This window comes from Artemia sp. Qi Xiang Cuo, chromosome 6 (genome assembly GCF_049724085.1).
Source record: "Artemia sp. Qi Xiang Cuo chromosome 6, ASM4972408v1, whole genome shotgun sequence".
Classification (NCBI taxonomy): domain Eukaryota; kingdom Metazoa; phylum Arthropoda; class Branchiopoda; order Anostraca; family Artemiidae; genus Artemia; species Artemia sp. Qi Xiang Cuo.
The window spans coordinates 61,163,691-61,187,213 of record NC_142799.1 but is presented as its reverse complement, the minus strand read 5'-3'; the positions used below and the strand labels follow the sequence as shown (position 1 = coordinate 61,187,213).

Sequence of the window (23,523 nt, the reverse complement as noted above, 5' to 3'; positions counted from 1 at the left end):
GAACTAGTTTAGGCTCATCCCTAAACTCCATTGGTGGTGCGGTGAATGGTTCAGGTCCACTAGAAATGGATGCTTCATGACCTGATGATGACGATGGCACTGCTAATTCATTAATCTATCGAAAAAAGGGTTTATTTTCTATGTGAAATATCCATTATCTTTATAAAGTTTAAAAACTATGTAAATTTTTTTACCCTCAAAACTTAATTTTCCCCTCCTAGCTTTATTTTAACTAAATACTTGCCTCCACTCCCCAAAAGTTCAGAAAGAACTAATACTCTACTTATTGTGAAGAATTTCAAGTCAGATGCTTGTCGGAATATTAAATAAGTAGCGTTTTTACACCTCCCTCAAAACTTAATTTCCCCCTTCCTAGCATTATTCTAACTAAATACTTGGCCCCATCACTTCATATAAAGTAGCCAAGTTAGAACTTAGTTAATTTTTTTTTAATTAAACTGAAAAGAAAAATGAACACCTAAAAAGCCCCCCGATAAATATTCGCTTGTTTGGTGGGGCATAGACAATGCAATACTTTGACTAATAACAAAAAAGTGGTTTCTTTGGAAAGCAAAAAAAATTACGTTATATTTATGTATCTCTGAGGGGAGCAGAAATTTAAAACAATGGTTGAGGTGGGGGGATTAATATTGTAGCGAAAATAACATTTTAATATCTCTAACACAAACTTTTACAGTGTTGAAAAAATGGTGAAAATAAAAGGCTAATAAAAAATTTGGAAAGAAATAGGTAGATATTTCTATAACCAGGTAGAAAGTAAAGGTAAAAATGCTTACATTTCCAAATTCTGACTGCAATTGTGTGTCTGAAGGCCCTGGCAAAGCGTAAAGGGGGGCAACCTCACGATCTTAAGTAGACGGGGCTGAGGCATTATGAGAAGCCCCCCACTCTCTTCAATTTTCTGCCAGGTTGCATAGAGGTTTGCGCAGGTAGCGCAGAGCTGGAACTGGCGTGAGAGGGTCAGGGAATTAAAAGTTGAGGTGTCAATGGGTGGCCCAGAGCATGTGTAAAGGAACTTGCATATCTTATGATGGAAGGCCTTGCAGCTTACATCGGTATAGCATCGTTCCCTCTTGCTCTTTTTTTAGGGGGAGAGTATTTGTCGGAATCCTTAAAAAAGAAGAAAAATTTAGTATATGATTATAATATTATAGAAGAAAGGAAATTAGTGAAAGATTTTCATAAGAGCCTCTTAATCATCTACAAAATCCATGAATTCAAAAATAAGTAAATTTAAAATGGCCCATCCCTTCCTTTCCATGAAGGTAAAACATTGAAGATTTAACTGAAAAATTATTTGCTTTTATCAAAGACATTAGAAAATGGAACACTCTTCTCATTAGGTGTAATTGTCTGCAAAAGCAATCTTTTTGAATTCTGTTAATAAGGAATGTATTTCCTTTAGAGAACAAGAGACATAGATCTAATTTTGCCAGCCCTCCCTCTAAATTAAAGATTTTTCTTTCTAGCTTAGTACTATCATAGTCAAAAATCATGGTTTTCACCCCCTTCTCTCTTGAGAATGTAAAAGACACTATCAAAAGAAAGCTTCAGAAAAGGAGATAATAATGAACACTTTAGTACTCTTTGCGACGACCATTTACATAATTTCCAATGTCTTAAAAATATCTCTTTTACTTTTGCAAATAATTCACCCATTTTTCAAATCGTCTAGAATTACGTAAAGCATGTACCCATAATCATTTCCGTTCCTTTATTTTTTTTAATTCAGATAATGCGCGTACGAAGGTTGTGAAAAAAAAATACAACTTCAACTATTATTTTATTCAGTATATTAATAGGGGACGCCCTTCCCCACAAATCCTCCTTTTTTTTCTCTACACCAATTACCCCCTTTAGTAAATACTCACGCGTACATACAATGATCGTCTCATTAAGTTTGTTTAAAGTGTAGTGAAATGTAATCTCACGAGAAAGCACATAGCCTTTCTAATCAAAACAGCCGTTATGAACATGTAAATCTTATCATAGCTAGCATATATACAGAAAGTTCACCTTTCTGTGTGATGCTCAAAATGATAGAGAATTCTGTGTAGAACTCATAATGCTAGGAAATAAAAAAGCTTATATTAGTCGACGAATAAAGTATATTTACTCACCAATATAATTCTTTTATTGTCCATTAGAATGAGCGAATTGTTTCCTTAGGTTTATTAGAACTTCTATTAATCAACTGACACATAATGAACAATTTGTTAAATATATATAGCAAAAAAAAAAAAAAGAAAAAAAAAAAAAAAAGGTTTATTATAACCAACTGTAAACCGGTATTTCTAGAATGAGACAATTATTTGACTACGCAACTTGACAGTTTATAGTTTCGATTAAAAAAAAAAATTTTATGATGAAAGTGCCTCAAAAACCACTCTGCTTGCGTTATATAATCTCAATTATACTCTCAAAACGTGTTTGTTCACTTTATAGGTATATAATATAAAAGGTTTGATCGCTTTTTGCAATGTGCACGTCAAACTGCACTGTATATTCATGCCTCAGGTGTAAGTTTCCATGTAAATTCAGTGGTAATTATTACGATACTACTCAAGGGTTGTAAGTTATATCCTGGGGGCATATAAGGTTCATATAGAAGGCGTTGTCGTAGAAACTTCAAAAAAGGCTCATTCGATTGGAAATTAAAAGGGCTGGTGCTCTTTTGAATATTCAAAAGTAATTGGAGGGCAACTAGCCCCCCCACGCCCATCATTCCTCCAAACGCATCTAATAAAAATTTGAGATAGCCATTTTGTTCAGCGTAGTTGATTTCCAGATAGAAATGATGTTTTTGAGGAAAAAACTCCCTCACAGCTTTCAGGGCAAGGGTTGTAAGTTATATCCTGGGGGCATATAAGGTTTATATAGAAGTCGTTGTCGTAGAAACTTCAAAAAAGGCTCATTCGATTGGAAATTCAAAGGGCTACTGCCCTTTTTAATAGTCGAAAGTGATTGGAAGGCAACTAGCCCGCCCCCATGCCCATCATTTCCCCAAACACATCCAATCAAAATTTTGAGATAGCCATTTTTTTCAGCGATGTTGATTTCCAGATAGAGAATATATTTTTGAGGAGGACACTCCCCCACAACCCTCAGGGCAAGGGTTTTAAGTTATGCCCTGAGGGTATATAAGAACGATGTTGGCACAATGTACTATTAATTTATTTTTTTCCTTTAGAGTATGGCACTTCGTATCGAAGAAGTTGTCGTAGAAACTTCGAAAAGGGCTCATTAAATTGGAAATTCGAGTGGCTTGTGCCCTTTTTAATAGTCGATTGGAATAATTTGCACTTTATTGAACAAAAATTTAAATTTTTTTACTTTTATACCTTTAGTAAATCAAATAATATTAACATTTTGATTCCTAAATATCTGTATATGTAGGCTATAATGAACTTACAATGCGCACTCATTTGTATTTTTTTCAGGAAAGTGCAAATTATGTTCTGGCCTTGGGAAGGCATAAGGGTTTTGAGCCCAACTCATAGGAATTTCTGCTAGTCTTGAGTTAGCATCGGTCGTTTGTTTTAATTTTGATTCATTTGAGGTTTCATGTATTTATTGATGCTGAATTGTGGTAGTTTCACACTTGGTAGATTATTTGATTTTATTTTTGCTCATTTTTGGTTTAATGGAGTTCTTTACTTTTCTTGGAAAAACTTATTCTGTGGAAAAAGATTTTTTAATTAATAACATAAAACATTCATGAGAAAAAGGACAAATATAAGTTTGGCAGACTAAAGGAGGTGACACTTGCAATGTTTGTGCTCACCTATAGTAAACTGGACCATATTTCTTGTTTTGCCTAGATCTCATGGGATTTTCCAGTCTATTTTGAAATAATTTTAATGGTCTAATCATCCCAGGAAATTTGCTTAATGAGTAAACTCATTTGGAATAGGCGTTGGAGTTTGATTTTAAAATTCATTTAATCTAGCAAGACACATAGGCATAACTTTTTGGTTGGGAAGAGGGGGGCAAAATGTGGCTTTATTAATTCATCAAAACATTTTCTGATCCATCATATGATTATTTCCTAATCCAAATGATTTATCGAATCAAACAGACACCAATACATTGTTAAAATCTTGAAGCTTGTAGTAGTTGGGAGTAGTAACCGTACAATGCATTGAAAGTATACATTCAGATATACGCCTGAGGCATAGATATGTGTGTGTACTTTAAACGAATTGGGGTTACCAGGGTCATTTGCAAAGAGGTATCATTTCTATAGTAATTTGAAAAATCATATGGAATTTGCTTGATGGTATATACTTTGCGTACGCCCCCGTACCAAACAGGTTTTTCTGTTAGGTAAACAGGTCGACGCAGAGACGAGTCATTTAATACCGGTCCTATTGAGGACAAGTTTTTCTGACGTAGTTTTCTATTTCATTATAAACAATTTTGTTTTTTTTTATTTTAAATCCGTGTTAATTAATCTTTAATTTGACTATTTGGTTTTTTTTTTTAAAAACTTGGATATTCGTTTAACGGGTTTCATTAATATAAAGAGTAATGTTCTAGAAAAGGGTAATTACTTCTTTAGTTTACGAGATTTGCGAATTTTTTGCGAAAAGGTATTAGCGTAAGGGTATTGCGATGGTTAAGAATGTCTCACGGGTAATTAAAGAATGGTGTGCTTACATCAGATACTTAATAGATTTGACGCTTACAAGTGACATTGCTAGAGTCAAATATATTTGGTGTTGGTGATATTATGACCCTCCAAGTCCCCTGGGGAAAGGGGTGCACAGTGTATCGGTATCGGAAGTATTATTTTTGGGCGTATTGGTATCGCAGGTATCTATACAGATTTTTAGTAGCTCGTATAAAAGATATTACTCATATCTACGTTCTTCCTATAAATTCAACCATCAGCAACTTGAAAACGGCACTAAAAACGGCACTTTTGGTGCAATGACTCAAGTGGAAAAGCTGGGGCTAGTGGACTACCAGCACTTTTAGATTCACGTTTAATGGGTCATTCGAAAAGCTAATGCTCGTATCTACGTGATGTTTATCATTTCTACTATCACTTAAAACAATACTTTTGATGTCACTTCTTAAGTAGATTAAATAAAAAAAAAGCACATAAACTCATCTAAATTAACCTTAAAAAAATGAAACCATCTTTTTTTTTTTATCATGAACTGTATAGCGTATACGTAATAATTCTCTTCGTTTTAAGTTTTTTAATTTTGATCCTTACTTTCAGTTTTTCGAACTAAGAACGAAAATCCTTTTGTGGGAATAACTTATGTTTTTGCAAGGAAGGTCATTTTTTGTAATGAGACCCAGTCATTTTTGTAATGAGACTCAGAAAGCGTTTTGATTTGTATTTTTTCAGTAAAGTGCAAATTTTTAAGTGACCATTAAGAGTGGGCCATGGGGGGAGTCTTGTTTTCTGCCATTTTAGCACCGAACTACGACTTTACCCCGAAGAGGACGAATTTGCAATCAATTTCAAATTCTGAGAAGCTAATTGACTTAAAATTATTAATAACTATATTTTAGGCTTCCCAATTGCAAAAAGAAGTAATGTCTCGTTTGGTTATCTGTAATTGCATATCAACTATAATGTGGGGGAGGGGGTTTCATTTATTTATCGATGCGGATTTGTGACAGTTTCACGATTGGTAGATTATTTGATGTTATTTTTGCTAAATTGTAAGTAATAAATTCTTTCTTGAAGTCACCTCTGGGATACACAATACAGAAATTTTCATTAAAGAAATTATGAAAAAATTGTAAGTAAGTAGCAAATTCTTTCTTGAATTCATCTGCTGGATAAACAAAGACATTTCGTTCAAGAAATTATGACAAAATTCTAAGTAAGTAACAAACTCTTTATTGTTTGTTACTGTGATCACAACTATATTTGATTTTATTTTTGATAATTTTTTTTTTAATTAAGTTATTTAATTTTATTTTAAAAAATTATTTTGTGTAAAAAGTTTTTTTTTTTTTTTTTTTTTAGAACTAAGAAAGAAAAACCTTTTGTGGGAATAACTTATGTTTTTGCAAGGAAGGTCATTTTTTGTAATGAGACCCAGTCATTTTTGTAATGAGACTCAGAAAGCGTTTTGATTTGTATTTTTTCAGTAAAGTGCAAATTTATTCTGGTTCAAGAGGTTTATCCGATATTGGAATGCAGTTTTTAGAATGTGCCAATGAAGATGTATCGCTTGTGGAACTTATTTTTAGCCTCAGCTTCTTTACTGGGCTTCTGTCTTCTTCATTACTTCTATATTCATCTATTTTTCTTCTGTCAAAAAATACAAAGTTTCAGATTTTATTTCTTTTCGTTTTAATGTCGCTCCTTACTTTCAGTTTAAAAAACTTGTTTTTTTTTTTTTATTTAATTTCTGATCGTTTTTTAGTTAATGCAGCTTTTATTTGCATAAAAATTTTACTTTTCTTTTGCTAAATGGATGTCTTTACAAATAAACTTACGTGACTAACTTCTATATTCATCTATTTTTCTTCTGGCAAAAAATACAAAGTTGTAGATTTTTGAAGATATGAGCTTTTTTTTCTTGTTCTTTTAACTGTTTACCAGCTCAATGCTGTCTAAACACTGCGGGAAACTTCCTAAGAAGAGTTTTTGATGCAAAACGTCACCTATGAAAAGATTCTTTTAAAAGAAACACTTCAAATTGAAAAAAAAGAAACCATAAGCAAATAATCTTAACAAAGTTTAATATCTTCCAATATAAAATTACAAATCTACTTCACTTATACAAGTAGAATTATCTGGCAAGATTTCTGTTTCAAGAGGTTTATTCGATATTGGACTGCAGTTTTTAGAATGCGCCATTGAAGATGTATCGCTTGTGGACCTTATTTTTAGCCTCAGCTTCTTTACTGGGCTTCTGTCTTCTTCACTACCACCGGTATTTCTTTTTTCAACCGCCCACTTCGTTTCCATAGCCTCAGAGTTTCTAAGTTTTCTTTTCAGCTTTTGCCCTGATGCCAGCAGACCACAGGACTTTAACTCACTTTCTGTTAGTTTGTTTATCACTACTATAGGGGTCTTCAATTGTCTCCGAATTCCAGGTATTTCAGCGAGGCTAATGAAACATCTTTCTGCCATTTTGTATTTCCTGAAATGCAAATTAAATTTAAGTTAATAAAGATTGTTAACTTTAATTATTTATTTTAGTAATTTAAAGCTTAGGATCAATTCCATTACCGCCGGAGTTTTTGAAGCACGATTCACGCTATTAAAGCTTAGTATTTCTGAGTCCAGTTGAAATGTGCATCATTTTAGAAAATTTTCTTTTTGGGGGAAGCTTTTGGTTCATTTACGTGTACGTAAAGGATTGAAATACCCTTACAGGCGTCTTCTTTTCTTCGATATATTTGCTTACTTGGTTATTCAACGTAAGCAGCGAATTTATGGCAAATCCAGGGAAGATTTTTTTTTTTGAAACGCTTTCTGGGTTTCATTACAAAAGTGACGTTCCTCGCAAAAACATAAGTTGTTCCCACAAAAGGATTTTCGTTCTTAATTAGAAAAAAACAAAACACTTTTTCCACAAAATAAGTTTTTCAATGAAAAGTAAAGAACTCCATTAAACAAAAAATTAGCAAAAATAACATCAAATAATCTACCAATCGTGAAACAATCTGAAGGTCTGATTTACATTCAGATTTATTGACTTTTTGGGGGGTGTTTCTCCCTTTTTCGAAAATCAGGCTCCCTGTTTTCAAAATCCCTTTTTCTTCTGTAGTAAAGTAATAATTTATTTTAGTAAAGTAATAATACCTTTTTGAACTTATATTGTTAGAATGGTTATTCAAAACTGTTTAAAAATCCATATTGAAACTACATTATATACTAAAGAAACTGAATACATTAACATCTAAAACAAAGCATATGCACCCCAATTTTCATCTTTAAAACGCTAAGATATCTATTATCAGATTCAAACGCTTAATACCCGCGAGCATATGCGAGTCAAATTTCATCTTAAAGTGCCAACGTATCTGATAGAATAATCTAGGTCTTATGATCAATTTCATAAAACCTATAATTTTCACCTTTTTCTCCATTAAGCATCAATTACTTCAAGAAATTAATACCACATTTTTGCAGATAGGAGCTTGAAACTTCCGAAGTAGGGTTATTGGTTTTTAGAGTATCGGTAACTATTGAGTCGTGTCACTCCTTACTTACAGTTCGTTAGCACAAACACAAAAATGTTATCACTCTTAACATGTGTGACACCCAAATTCATTAAGAACGACTCGCCTGAAACACAAGGCCCTGAAATTAGATTAACAAGCATTTTCGAACTACGAATGTTGCTCCTTAATTTTAGTTGAAAAAATTACTCTATATTTAATAGATTAACGGTTAACCAAAATATTCTAATTATGATGATAATTAAAAATTGTTTTCTTTTCAGTTTTTGCCAAAAACTTTTGCATCTTTCTGTTAACCAAATGGAAAAGGAGGAAAAAATCCGTCGTCAAAATAATACCAAGAGAGCGTACATACATACATAGAGTTCGATGGGACTTTAGGTTTTAATTGACAATAGCTGAATTAGTGTCGACTTAGTGTTTTACCCTCGGCACCAGGGTTGAATAAAAATTTGCACGCTCCTGTTACCGCATAGATTAATCCCACTTGTTTATGGAATAGCAACACGGGTTTTGACAAAGAGAGAAATTGCATTCTAGTCTAATTAGACTAAATATATAATTTTTTAATTTTTATTACGTTATGAATATATTTTTCATATTAAAAAAAAAAAAATATGAAAGATAAGGTAATGGAAGGGGGAGGTAGGGCGAAAGGAGTGTGGCCGACTAATTGGTTCGTCGGTACACCTGGGGGGTTTCTAGGGGGGCGTTTTTCAGGGGGGCATTTTACCAGTTTTTTTTTACGAAAAAGGGTGGTAACTTTTAAATTAAAATTTAGTTCTTTTGTCTTATGGATTTGCTCCTCAAATTTTTTATTTGAAAAATGAGTGTGCTGTTCTATTAGTAAAGAGAATCTTTCAAGCTTTTATCATCAAAAATGTGGAATTTTGTAGTTTTGACAGAGTAGAAGGATTTTGTACGGGAATTAATTTTGCATGAGGAGGAGGTTTTCAAATTTTTTTTTACGGAAAATTTATAGAAATTATATAATAAATATTAGGTCTTTCCTCTTAGGGATTTGCTCCTCAAATTTTTAAATTGAAAAATGAGTGTACCGTTCTATTAGTAAAGAGAATCTTTCATGCTTTTATCATCAAAAATGTGGAATTTTGTAGTTTTGACAGAGTAGAACGTGGTAACGAACTGTAAGTAAGGAGCGACACTGCTTAATAGTAACCGAAACTCTAAAAACAGAATTTTGATATCAATAGATATAGCAAAAGAATTGGCTTGTTTTGCTGATTAAAAATATGTAAAATTCATTAAGTTTGATGTTACCTGTCAAAAGCTACGTTCCTGAGAAAATTTGCTTGATTTTCAAAAAAGGGAGGAAACACCCCCTAAGAGTCAAGGGATCTTAGTTAATTCTAGTAAGCCTTCAAAGTGACAAAAAACTGGAGGACAAGTAGACCCCCTTACACCCCTCTTTTTTCCTCAAAGTCGTCTGATCACAAAAGTCATAAAATTTGTCCATCGTTTACGTATAGTATTTTTTATTGGGAAGTATGCTTACATTTCTCGGGTGGAGGAGGCGGGGGAATTTTCTGCTATTCCATGGTAATAATTTCCCATGGGGAAGGAGATTTCCGGGGGTGAGCTTTACAGGGGAAATTTCACACTGAGTTAATTTTCTAGAATTCCTATACGAATTTCTTTTTATTAGTCTTACTTTCTCTTTGCCGACTCAATTTCACATGTGGAGAAATTACGGGGAGTTTTCTGGGGGAAATTTTTGCTGGGTTGGAGATGTCTAGAGTATCATTCCGTAGGAGGAGGAATTTTCTCGGGGGAAATTCACCATGGGGAATTTTCCACGGAATAAATTCTCCAGAGGGAATTATCTGCGGAATCCACCTTCTAATAGATGGCGGGGTATTTGCGAGAAACCTTTCCCACGGAAGAAGGGATTTCTGGAATGATTTTAAAAACAATCTTTCTAAATGAAAGTACGCTAAGAAAAATTTTTCACCTGGAAGCGCCCGCAAAATATTTTTCGGGGAGGAATTTTCATCTAGAATGGAATTGTCTGGGAGGATTTTTCCTGACGGGGGACGGGGATTTTGCGTGGGAATAACTTTCCATGGAGGTATTATCCGCGGGAGAAGGGGTTTTCCATGGGGCACGGACCAGATTTCCCAGTATTATTTAAAAACGATCAGCAATTAAATACAAAGTATTTTTTTCCAACTGAAAGTAAGGAGCATCATCAAAAGTTAAAACGAAGAGAAATCATTAATTATATGAAAGGTCCTGCGCCCTTCTCAATACCTTGCTCTTTACCCTAAAGTTTGACAATTTGTCCCGATTCATAAAGAACGACTCCTGAAACACAACGGCCATTTAATTAGAATAATAAACTTTTTTTAATTATAAAAGTCTTTAGCGTAAAAAGCAAGGTATTAAGAAGGGGGAAGCCCCCCTGATATAATTAATAGTTTCTGTTCGTTTTAAGTTTTGATGTTGCTGCTTACTTTCAGTTAAATTTTTTTTTATTTAATTCAAGTAAGAGGCTGTAATTCCTACATCAAGGAAATGTGTGACTCCCGCGCAAAAGAATTCTTATGCTCAGATTGTCGCTTTGACAAGTGTAACCAATGGCAAAAGTCTGCTCTTGCTTCAATTGCTGTCTTAAAACGATTTTTTTTTTCAGTTTTATTCACCCACTGCAATTAGCAAAGCAGCATTTCTGGTTTTTAAGTTCTATCCCGTCTTTCATTGCAAATTCGCTTTGTATGCAATTTACAAAAAAGAATGCTAGGCGTTCTCACTTTTGGCCTTATTCAGCTCTTTCTTAATTATCAGTTAAAGCTTGCACAAAAAAGGTGGAGTCCACGATCTTTGTTACAATAGATCATCACTTTTTGTTTAATGAAGTGAGAAAGAATTTCATTCTGAAAGAAATTATTTTTCTATAAAATCAAGATTCATAGAGGAATTTCGAAGAAAAGGTCAGAAAATCACTGAAGAGACACAATTATTAAGCTTGTGTTTTCCCAAAGAAAATCTCAATCAATCGAGGTCGACTTCCAATAGTCTAAAGAAAATTATGGTCTTTTGAATGATTGTTCTTGGAATTTATTTGAAAATATGACAAAGAAGGATTTAAAGAATAGACTCTGAAAGAGTGGAAAAAAAAGAAAAAACAGTAAATATAATTTAGAGAGTTTCAAAGTTTCCAAAAAAAGATTGTTTTATATCATTTTAGTTTGAATCGTATATTTAGTTTGTATTAAGAAAATAAATATGCGACAACACTTGAATGAGAACTTTGAGAGGACTTTTTATATAAAATTTATACAGAAAAATATAAAATTTGTTTTTTTTTATTTATTATAAATTCAAATTATATTAATACTTAAAGTTCAATAATTAGTGTATATTAAGAAAACAACCAAGTGACAAGAATTGACAGAGGATGAGGAACTTTGTGAGAGGAACATAAAAGTATTCATTAAAAATATAGAGTATAAAATTACTCATTTAAAGGTTGAATATTTTGCTTATAATTGGATTCTGTATTTAGCGCGTATTGAGACGTGCTAAATACAGAAGGGCGTATCAAAAGCTGGAGAAGGAAATATAATCTCTGGAGAGCTTATAAATGCGCTTTACTTTCAGCAAGTGCTATTTGTCTTTGTCAATTCAAGATCTACCTGAATATATATAATTCCTTGTGTAGGAAAGCCAAATCTCTCTATTATCTAAATAATTTTGCTGCGTGTGGCAATGATATTCGTACAACTTGGAAGGTAATAGTAGGGAGCTATCTATAATTACTGGGCGCATTCGGTGCTGCCATCTTCAATTGAGTCTAATGCCAAGCTTACATAATTGATTCAAGGATTATCGATCGAGTCTAATGGGGTCAAGGTCGATTTATTTGTTGTTGTTTCTAGGTGTAATGACTCCGGGGCGAAGTTTGCACATGCGCATTAACGGGAAGAGATGTATTGATCAACTCGAGGGGGGAGTGGATTTCTGAGAAATTGATTACATAATCGAGGGGAAGTAGATTTCTGAGAAATTGATTTACATAATTGGTGGGGAATGTATTGATCGAGTCTAACGGAATTAGAAATGACATCACTTGTTTCCTAGGAATTATGCGGGACTCTAAAGAGATAGAAATTCCATTTTTAAATATGGCTTCTTTGGTCTTTAGTGACAGAGATAAATTAATATTCTATTTTTAAATATGGCTTTTCCGATCTTTAGGTCAGAGTGATAAATTGATATTCTATCGAAACCATAATAGTGTAGCTAGGAACATCTTAGAGATGAAGAGATTAACGCAGGATTTTTTTCTTGGGAATTTCAAATGTGACAACGCAGGGATGCCAAAACAAAAGGAACACGCAGAAATTACTTTTAGGGGATTATTTGGGCAAAACCGTTTGAGACATTTTAGAAGATGATTTAGGCGAAACAGTTTGAGACATTTTAGAAGATGATTTTAGAAAATCATTGGGGGTGAAACTCTGTGGTCGCTATAATACACAAGATTCATTTGAACAGTGTTGTGAGGTCCCCTACCCCAACCCCAGAGGGCTCCACCTACCCCAACACCAAAGGCCCCCGGAACCCAAAAGGGCCCCCCAACCCCGTTTTTTAATAATTTTTTGCGCACTTGAGACACCGAAGGGCCCCCATATTTCAAAAGGCTTTATTATATCTTTTCAGAACAAGTTCTTTTCTTAATGTCCCTCCTAAACCCATTTTACAAGTTGAAGTACCCATCCTTTTCACCCAAAACTTTACTTTACAGCTTTTTGAATACTCCAACAGCAAGCAATACTTTTCAAAAGGCATTTCAGAACAAGTTCTTTTCTTAATGTTCCTCCTAAACCCATTTTACAAGTTGAAGTACCCATCCTCTTCACCCAAAACTCTAAATTACAGCTTTTTGAATGCCCCAACACCAAGCAATACTTTTCAAAGGCATTTCATAACAAGTTCTTTTCTTAATGTCCCTTTTAAATCCCATTTTCAAGTTGAAGTACCCATCCTTTTCACCCACAAGTTTACTTTACAGCTTTTTGAATGACCCAACACCAAGCAATACTTTTCAAAAGGCATTTCAGAACAAGTTCTTTTTTTAATGTCCATCCTAAACCCATTTTACAAGTCTAAATACCCATCCTTTTCACCCAAAACTTTACTTTACAGCTTTTTAAATGCCCCAACACCGAGCAATACTTTTCAAAGGCATTTCAGAACAAGTTATTTTCTTAATGTCCCTCTTAAATCCCATTTACAAGTTGAACAATCCATCCTTTTCACCCACAGCTTTACATTACAGCTTTTTGAATGCCCCAACACCAAGCAATACTTTTCAGAAGGCATTTCAGAACAAGTTCTTTTCTTAATGTCCCTCTTAAAACCCATTTAACAAGTTGAAGTATCCATCCTTTTCACCCAAAACTTTACTTTACAGCTTTTTGAATGCCCCAACACCAAGCAATACTTTTCAAAAGGCATTTTGGAAAAAGTTCTTTTCTTAATGTCCCTGCTAAACCCATTTTACAAGTTGAATTATCCCATCCTTTAACCCACAACTTTACTTTACAGCTTTTTGAATGCCCCAACACCAAGCAATACTTTCCAAAAGGCATTTCAGAACAAGTTCTTTTCTTAATGTCCCTCTTAAAACCCATTTTACAAGTTGAAGTACCCATCGTTTTCACCCACAACTTTACTATACAGCTTTTTGAATGCCCCAACACCAAGTAATACTATTCAAAGGGCATTTCAGAACAAGTTATTTTTTTAATGTCCTTCCTAAACCCATTTTACAAATTGAAGTACCCATCCTTTTCACCCACAACTTTACCTTACAGCTTTTGAATGCCACAACACCAAGCAATACTTTTCAAAAGGCATTTCAGAACAAGGTCTTTTCTTAATGTCCCTCCTAAACCCATTTTACAAGTTGAAGTACCCATGATTTTCAACCCAAAACTTTACTTTACAGCTTTTTGAATGCCCCAACACCAAGCAATACTTTTCAAAAGGCATTTCAGAACAAGTTCTTTTCTTAATCTCCCTCTTAAATCCCATTTACAAGTTGAAGTACCCATCCTTTTCATCCACAACTTTACTTTACAGCTTTTTGAATGCCCCAACACCAAGCAATACTTTTCAAAGGTATTTCAGAGCAAGTTCTTTTCTTAATGTTCCTCTTAAATCCCATTTTACAAGTTGAAGTACCCATCCTTTTCACCCACAACTTTACTATACAGCTTTTTGAATGCCCCAACACCAAGCAATACTTTTCAAAAGGCATTTCAGAATAAGTTCTTTTCTTAATGTCCCTGCTAAACCCATTTTACAAGTTGAAGTACCCATCCTTTTCACCCACAACTTTACTTTACCGATTTTTGAATGCTCCAACACCAAGCAATACATTTCAAAAGGCATTTCAGAACAAGTTCTTTTCTTAATTTCCCTTCTAAACCCATTTTACAAGTTGAAGTACCCATCCTTTTCACCACAACTTTACTTTACAGCTTTTTGAATGCTCCAACACCAAGCAATACTTTTCAGAAGGCATTTCAGAACAAGTTCTTTTCTTAATGTCCTCTTAAATCCCATTTTACAAGTTGAAGTACCCATCTTTTTCACCACATTCAAAAAGCTGTAAAGTAAAGTTGTGGATGAAAAGGATGGGTACTTCAACTTGTAAATGGGATTTAAGAGGGAGATTAAGAAAAGAACTTGTTCTGAAATGCCTTTTGAAAAGTATTGCGTGGTGTTGGGGCATTCAAAAATCTGTAAAGTATTGTTGGAGGTGAAAAGCTTGGGTACTTTAACTTATAAAATGGGTTTCGCAGGGACATTAAGAATTGAAATTGTTCTGAAATACCTTTGAAAATTATTGCTTGGTGTTGGGGCACTCAAAAAGCCGTAAAGTAAAGTTGTGGGCAAAAAGGATGGGTACTTCAACTTGTAAATGGGATTTAAGAGGGACATTAAGAATAGAACTTGTTCTGAAATGCCTTTTGAAAAGTATTACTTGGTGTTGGGGCATTCAAAAAGCTGTAAAGTAAAGTTTTGGGTGAAAAGGAAGGGTACTTCAACTTGGAAAATGGGTTTATGAGGGACATTAAGAAAAGAACTTGTTCTGAAATGCCTTTTGAAAAGTATTGCTTGGTGTTGGGGCATTCAAAAAGCTGTATAGTAAAGTTTTGGGTAAAAGGATGGGTACTTCAACGTGTAAAATGGGTTTTATGAGGGACATTAAGAAAATAACTTGTTCTGAAATGCCTTTTGAAAAGTATTGCTTGGTGTTGGGGCATTCAAAAACCTGTAATGTAAAGTTGTGGGTGAAAAGGATGGTTAATTCAACTTGTAAATGGGATTTAAGAGGGACATTAAGAAAAGAACTTGTTCTGAAATGCCTTTTAAAAGTATTGCTTGGTGTTGGGGCATTCAAAAAGCTGTAAAGTAAAGTTGTGGGTGAAAAAGAGGGGTAATTCAACGTGTAAAATGGGTTTAGGAGGGACATTAAGAAAAGAACTTGTTCTGAAATGCCTTTTGAAAAGTATTGCTTGGTGTTGGGGCATTCAAAAAGCTGTGTAGTAAAGTTGTGGGTGAAAAGGATGGGTACTTCAACTTGTAAAATGGGTTTAAGAGTGACATTAAGAAAAGAACTTGTTCTGAAATGCCTTTGAAAAGTATTGCTAGGTGTTGGGGTATTCAAAAAGCTGTAAAGTAAAGTTGTGGGTAATAAGGATGGGCACATCCATGTTTAACATGTGCTGAGGAGTGCCATAATGGATAGAAATATTCCTTAGAATCCTTTGAACATTATGCCTAGGTTCTGGAGCAACCAATCAGCTGTAAAGTAAAGCATCGTTTGAAAAGAATGGATACTACAGTTTGTAAGATGGGTTTAGAAAGGACATTATGAAAATAACTTGTTCTGAAATGCCATTTGAAAAGTATTGCTTGGTGTTGGGGCATTCAAAAAATTGTATAGTAAAGTTGTGGGTAAAAAGGATGGGTACTTAAACTTGTAAAATGGGTTTAGGAGGGAAATTAAGAAAAGAACTTGTTCTGAAATGCCTTTTGAAAAGTATTGCTTGGTGTAGGAGCATTCAAAAAGCTGTAAAGTAAAGTTATGGGTGAAAAAAATGGGTACTTCAACTTGTAAAATGGGTTTTAAGATTAACATTAAAAAAAGAACTCGTTCTGAAATGCCCTTTGAAAAGTATTGTTTGGTGTTGGGGCATTCAAAATGCTGTAATGTAAAGTTGTGGTTGAAAGGGATGGGTACTTCAACTTGTAAAATGGGATTTAAGAGGGACATTAAGAAAAAAACTTGTTCTGAAAAGATATAATAACGCCTTTTGAAATGTGGGGGCTCTTCTGTGTCTCAAGTGCGCAAAAGAGTATTTAAAAAATGGGCTGGGGGGCCCGGGGGCCCTTTTGGGGGGGGCACTTTATAGGTATATAATATAAAAGGTTTGATCGCTTTTTGCAATGAGCACGTAAAACTGCAAAGTATATTCATGCCTCAGGTGTTTGAAAAGTATTGAAAAGTATTGCTTGGTGTTGGAGCCTTCAAAAAAGTGTAAAGTAAAGTTGTGGGTGAAAAGGATGGGTACTTCAACTTGTAAATTGGGTTTTGAAGGGACATTAAGAAAAGAACTTGTTCTGAAATGCCTTTTGAAAAGTATTGCTTGGTGTTGGGGCATTCAAAAAGCTGTAAAGTAAAGTTGTGGGTGAAAAGGAAGGGTACTTCAACTCGCAAAATGGGATTTAAGAGGGACATTAAGAAAAGAACTTGTTCTGAAAAGATATAATAAAGCCTTTTGAACAAAAGAACTTGTTCTGAAAAGAACAAGTTCTTTTGAAAAGAACAAGAAAAGGGCCCGGGAGACTTTGGGGGCCCGGGGGCCTTTGGGGTTGGGGTGAGGGGCCTTCTGGGGGTGGGGTAGAGGACTTCACGACACTGTTCACATGGAACTTGTGTATTATAACGACCACAGAGTTCCACCCCAAATCATCTTCTAAAATCATGTTCTAAAATGTCTCAAACTGTGTCGCCCAAATCATCTTCTAAAATGTCTCAAACGGTTTCGCCCAAATAATCCCTAAACGTAATTTCTGCGGGTTCCTTTTGTTTTGGCATCCCTGCGCTGTCACATTTGAAATTCCCAGGAAAAAATTCCCGCGTTAATCTCTTCATCTCTAAGATATTCCTAGCTACACTATTATGGTTTCGATAGAATATCAATTTATCTCTCTGACCTAAAGATCAGAAAAGCCATATTTAAAAATAGAATATAAATTTATCTCTCTCATTAAAGATCAAAGAAGCCATATTTAAAAATGGAATTTCTATCTGCTTGGAGTCCTGCATAATTCCTAGGAAACAAGTGATGTCATTCCTCATTCCGTTAGACTCACTCAATACATTCCCCACCAATTATGTAAATCAATTTCTCAGAAATCTAATTCCCTTCGATTATGTAATTCAATTTCTCAGAAATCCACTCCCCCCTCGAGTTTACCAATACATCTCTTCCCGTTACTCCGCATGTGCAAACTTCGCCCTGGAGTCATTACACCTAGACGAACAACAACAAATAAATCGACCTTGACCCCATTAGACTCGATCAATAATCCTTGAATAAATTATGTAAGCTTGGCGTTAGACTCTATTGTAGATGGCAGCACCGAATGCGCCCAGTAATTATAGGTAGCTCCCTACTTTTAATCAATTCTCTACTTCAACCCGGTTCTCAATCTAGCTCTTTACCATTGAGTCTGGTCATTGGTGATAAAGCTCTGGAGGGTGAGCTTAATTTCCAAGAGGCATTCACTTCATTCTTCGCTAATATCGGTAAGAATATCTGTTCTACAGTTAAATAGGATAAGATTATATTGTTAATGGCTTGAAAAACTCGTCCTCATCTGAGCAAGACTCTATCCCTACTAAGGTAGTTAAATCTATTCTTCCTTCAACAGTTTTGCCTCTAACAAAACTTGTTAATCTTTCATTTGAATATGAGGTTTTTCCAGATGCTCTCAAGCGTTCTCGGATTATGGTTTTGTGTAAGGGTAAACCAAGAAATGATCCGGCAAATTATCGACCTATTTCAATTTTATCAGTATTTAGTAAAATCATTGAAAAGCCTATGCTTTCTTGTCTCCTTAATTTCCTAAAATCTAAAAATTTTCTTTATGATTTTCAATTTGGTTTCCAAATGAAGGTATTTTAAAAAAATGTAGAAAACAACAAATTTCCACCTCCCTCTGAATGTTCAACAGTAATTTCCTCTCCCCAATCGGAAAATTTCTTGAACTGATAACAATTGATAGGTTTAAGTTTTTCTTTCAATGCTCAGGTTGCTCTTGTATAACTCTTACTTGTTAAATTTTTCTAGTTTTCTTACCTTTTTTTGTAACTTGGTTTCAATCTAAGCCTCCCCCCCTCGTTAATAAAGCCTTTCGTTTGTGAATTCAAAATATATGGTCTTTGATTGTTGATTTCCAATTTGGTTTCCCGTTTCCACTGAACATGCCTGTATGACCCTTTTGAATTTTATTCATTCTGCGTTAGATTCGGGATTGATTCCGGCTGCTATATTCCTGGATATTCGTAAGGCTTTCGATTCCTTAACCCATAAAATTCTTCTATCGCAGATGTCTCATTTTGGCATAAGGGGAAATATTTTTCTTGGTATCAGTCATATTTGAAGGATAGGTTAATTTCTGTTGATCCGCTTTTCTGGTCACCCTCACAAGTTAATTTTGGCGTCCCCCAGGGGTCAGTTTTCGGGCCTATATTGTTTTTGATTTATGTAAATGATCTTCATTGTGTAGTAAAAATGCGGAAACTTATGATTTTATGTAGCATTTGTTATTCTATACCTTCCCTTGTCCATTATGGTAAGGATACTTCTCCCTCCTCTGATGTCTTTCTTTGCTTTGCTGATGACAGTACACTTAACACTTCGGGAAACTGCAAATCAGAGCTTCGATTAAATTTGGAAAATTTGTTTGGGAGGGTGATTTTGTGGCTAGATGCTAATTCTCTTACCCTAAATTTTTCTAAGTTAAGTTTTTTTTATTTTTTCGCGTGTTTCTCGGGTTTATCCCCAGTTATCAGAAATTCACCAGCCAAATGGGATTATTCATAGATCTAAAGATCGATATGTTCGTTTTTTGGGAATTCTTGTTGATGAAAATGTATCTTTCAAATGTCACATTGATTTATTAAAATAAAGATATGCAGGAGTCTCGGTATTTTAAGGAAACTTAGACATACTTTCCCTGGATCAATTTTGAAAATTCTTTTTCCCTGCTTGATCCAATCTTGTGTTTCTTACTGTCCAATAGTTTGAATGTCAACCTTTCCTTCACTGTTAAAACCACTTTCTAAGGTTTACAATAAACCTCATTCAGGAAATTAATCGTTCATTAGTTACCCCAGTGCATGATCTTGAGTCACTATACATTCTTTCTTGTGCATGTTTTACTTTTTCTCAGCTTCATGGTAACCTCCCCAGGCCCCTAAGTGTTCCACTATCTTTTACCTCTGATCATAATAATTACAACATTCGCAATATGACAAATCATGTTCAAGTTCCATTTACTCCTTGCATAAGGTCAGATTTTAATCCTCTAATTGCGTGTCATATTGTTTGGAATAAGTTACCTGAATCAGCTCGAAGGTGCCACTCATTCGGTTTGTTTAAAAAAATTGTTAAAAATTCTTTGGCTTCGTAGAAGTTATTTTTATCTGTTTTTTTTTGTTATTATTATTCATTTTTTGAGTCTATTTAATCTACTCAATTAATTTAGTTTATTTAATCTATTTTTTTCTATAGTTTTATTTTATCTACATTTTCATTTCTCCTCCTTTTGCTCTTCTGTCCGTGTGTAAGTGATCATTTAAAATTTTCTTCTACTTAATCAGATTCTATTTAATCTATTTATTTTTGTTGCTATAGTTTTTATTTTATTTATATTTTCTTTTCTTCTCCTTTTGCTCTTCTTTCTGTGATTAAGTGATCATTTAAAATTTTCTTTTGTTTTTCATCTCTGAGTAAGTAACTCATTTGTCTTCCCCCTTTTTACAGGCCAATGAGCCTTTTGGGGGAATGATAACATGTATTATATTATGTGTATTTAATGAAGAATAAATCTTATCTTATCTTAAGAAAATAACTACGTGAGAAAATTTGTTACAGGACAAATAAATTCTAGAGGAATTTTTCCGGGACACTTCTATTTAAGAATGTAAAATTTGTGAGGTAGTACAAAAAACAGTTTTTTAAAGCAGCTGAAATAGAAAATGCGAGAGCCATATGCTTTGACTAGTTTTACTTATATTGTATAGGCTAAGAAAAAATTCACATTAGAGTTAGGTAGGTACACGCGATGGTCTTGGTACCCAACTTCCAAAAGCTTCAAGGTTGTTACAATTTCAGCAGGGTCAGTTTGATCCTATGAATCATATGAATCTTGAATTAATTATACGATGGATGAATTTTTTTTATTTGAATTAACCTCCCCCACATGTTTGCCCCCCCTTCAAAAAAAGTTATGACTATTTGTCTTGTCTAACTGAAGTCAAAAAATTAAACTCCAACGTTTATTCCAAATGAGTGTTTTGAGAACCACTTAAATGGTTTAGCATATTTCCTGGGTTGATTCCCAGGTTGTGATTCACTCCTTGTGAATCATGATTCATAAAATTATTCCCAAATGGACTGGAGAATACCACGAGATCTTGGCAAAATAAGAAATGTAGGCCAGTTTACTAGAGGTGAGCACAAACATTTAAAGCATCACCTTTTTTTGGTCTACAAGGGTTGATTGATGATTCATGATTCCCATGATTCACAAAATTATTCCCAAATGGACTGCAGAATACCACGAGATCTTTGCAAAAAAAGAAATTTAGGCCAGTTTACTAAAGGTGAGCACAAACATTCAAAGCATCACCTTTTTTTGGTGTACTAGGCTTGTTTTTGACCTTTTTACCATCAATGTCTCATGTTATGAACTTGGAAAGTTTTTGGGTTCACTTTTTAGAAAGTAGTTTCTCTGTTCTTATAACACAATTGGCGATTCATATGCTTGTCTGCCAAGCCTGAAAGTAACCCATTTTAGTTTCTTTACATTAATTTATATAAAATATTTATCATCTAATATATAATTGCCATTTACTATAAAAATGTGTATTTAAAATATTTTTGCTTATCGCCTTTTCAAAATTTCTATATAAAAATGTCAAATTTATGAGGCAGGAAATTTTTTTTTTAAAGGAGCTGAAATAGAAAAATTAGAAAAATAGAAAAATAGAAAAAACTCGTCTAGTTTTACTTAAAATGTATTGGCGAAGTGAAAATTTTCGACATTACGGCTAGGTACATACACAGCAATGGTCTTGGGACCCAACAGTAGTAACCGTACAATGCATTGAAAGTATACATTCAGATATACGCCTGAGGCATAGATATGTGTGTGTACTTTAAACGAATTGGGGTTACCAGGGTCATTTGCAAAGAGGTATCATTTCTATAGTAATTTGAAAAATCATATGGAATTTGCTTGATGGTATATACTTTGCGTATGCCCCCGTACCAAACAGGTTTTTCTGTTAGGTAAACAGGTCGACGCAGAGACGAGTCATTTAATACCGGTCCTATTAAGGACAAGTTTTTCTGACGTGGATTTCTTGTTCGTGATATACAAGTTTTTTTTTTTTATGTTAAATCCGTGGTCATTCATCTGTAAGTTGATTAGTAGTTTTTTTTTTTTAAAAACTTGGCTATTCGTTTCACGGGTTTCATTAATAGAACGAGTAATGTTCTTGAAAAGGGTAATTACTTCTTTAGTTTACGAGATTTGCGAATTTTTTGCGAAAAGGTATTAGCGTAAGGATATTGCGATGGTTAAGAATGTCTCACGGGTAATTAAAGAATGGTGTGCTTACATCAGATACTTAATAGATTTGACGCTTACAAGTGACATTGCTAGAGTCAAATATATTTGGTGTTGGTGATATTATGACCCTCCAAGTCCCCTGGGGAAAGGGGTGCACAGTGTATCGGTATCGGAAGTATTATTTTTGGGCGTACTGGTATCGCAGGTATCTATACAGATTTTTAGTAGCTCGTATAAAAGATATTACTCATATCTACGTTATTCCTATAAATTCAACCATCAGCAACTTCAAAACGGCACTAAAAACGGCACTTTTGGTGCAATGTCTCAAGTGGAAAAGCTGGGGCTAGTGGACTACCAGCACTTTTAGATTGACGTTTAATGGGTCATTCGAAAGCTAATGCTCGTATCTATGTGATGTTTATCATTTATACCATCACTTAAAACAATACTTTTGATGTCACTTCTTAAGTAGATTAAATAAAAAAAAAGCACATAACCTCATCTAAATTAACCTTAAAAAAATGAAACTATCTTTTTTTTTTATCATGAACTGTTTAGCGTATACCTAATAATTCTCTTCGTTTTAAGTTTTTTAATTTTGCTCCTTACTTTCAGTTTTTCGAACTAAGAACGAAAATCCTTTTGTGGGAATAACTTATGTTTTTGCAAGGAAGGTCATTTTTTGTAATGAGACCCAGTCATTTTTGTAATGAGACTCAGAAAGCGTTTTGATTTGTATTTTTTCAGTAAAGTGCAAATTTTTAAGTGACCATTAAGATTGGGCCATGGGGGGAGTCTTGTTTTCTGCCATTTTAGCACCGAACTACGACTTTACCCCGAAGAGGACGAATTTGCAATCAATTTCAAATTATGAGAAGCTAATTGACTTAAAATTATTAATACATATATTTTAGGCTTCCAAATTTCAAAAAGAAGTAATGTCTCGTTTGGTTATCTGTAATTACATATCAACTCTACTGTGGGGGAGGGGGGTTTCATTTATTTATCGATGCGGATTTGTGACAGTTTCACGATTGGTAGATTATTTGATGTTATTTTTGCTAAATTGTAAGTAATAAATTCTTTCTTGAAGTCACCTCTGGGGATACACAATACAGAAATTTTCATTAAAGAAATTATGAAAAAATTGTAAGTAAGTGGCAAATTCTTTCTTGAATTCATCTGCTGGATAAACAAAGACATTTCGTTCAAGAAATTATGACAAAATTCTAAGTATGTAACAAACTCTTTATTTTTTGTTACTGTGATCAAAACTATATTTGATTTTTTTTTTGCTAATTTTTTTTTTAATTAAGTTATTTAATTTTCTTTTAAAAAATTTTTTTGTGGAAAAAGTTTTTTTTTTTTTTTTTTTTTTTAGAAAAAATAAAGAAAATCCTTTTGTGGGAATAACTTATGTTTTTGCAAGGA

General features: G+C 33.9%; 1 protein-coding gene across 1 annotated transcript in view; it reads right to left on the bottom strand.

Moving 5' to 3' along the window:
- Positions 1 to 23,523, bottom strand: part of LOC148951479 (solute carrier family 12 member 2-like) — a 151,607-nt gene that overhangs the window by 21,551 nt on the left and 106,533 nt on the right. Inside the window, exon 11 of the mRNA XM_089091122.1 lies at positions 1,073 to 1,131. Within this exon, the coding sequence (XP_088947248.1) occupies positions 1,073 to 1,131 (59 nt within the window). The remainder of the gene's footprint in view (positions 1 to 1,072; positions 1,132 to 23,523) is intronic.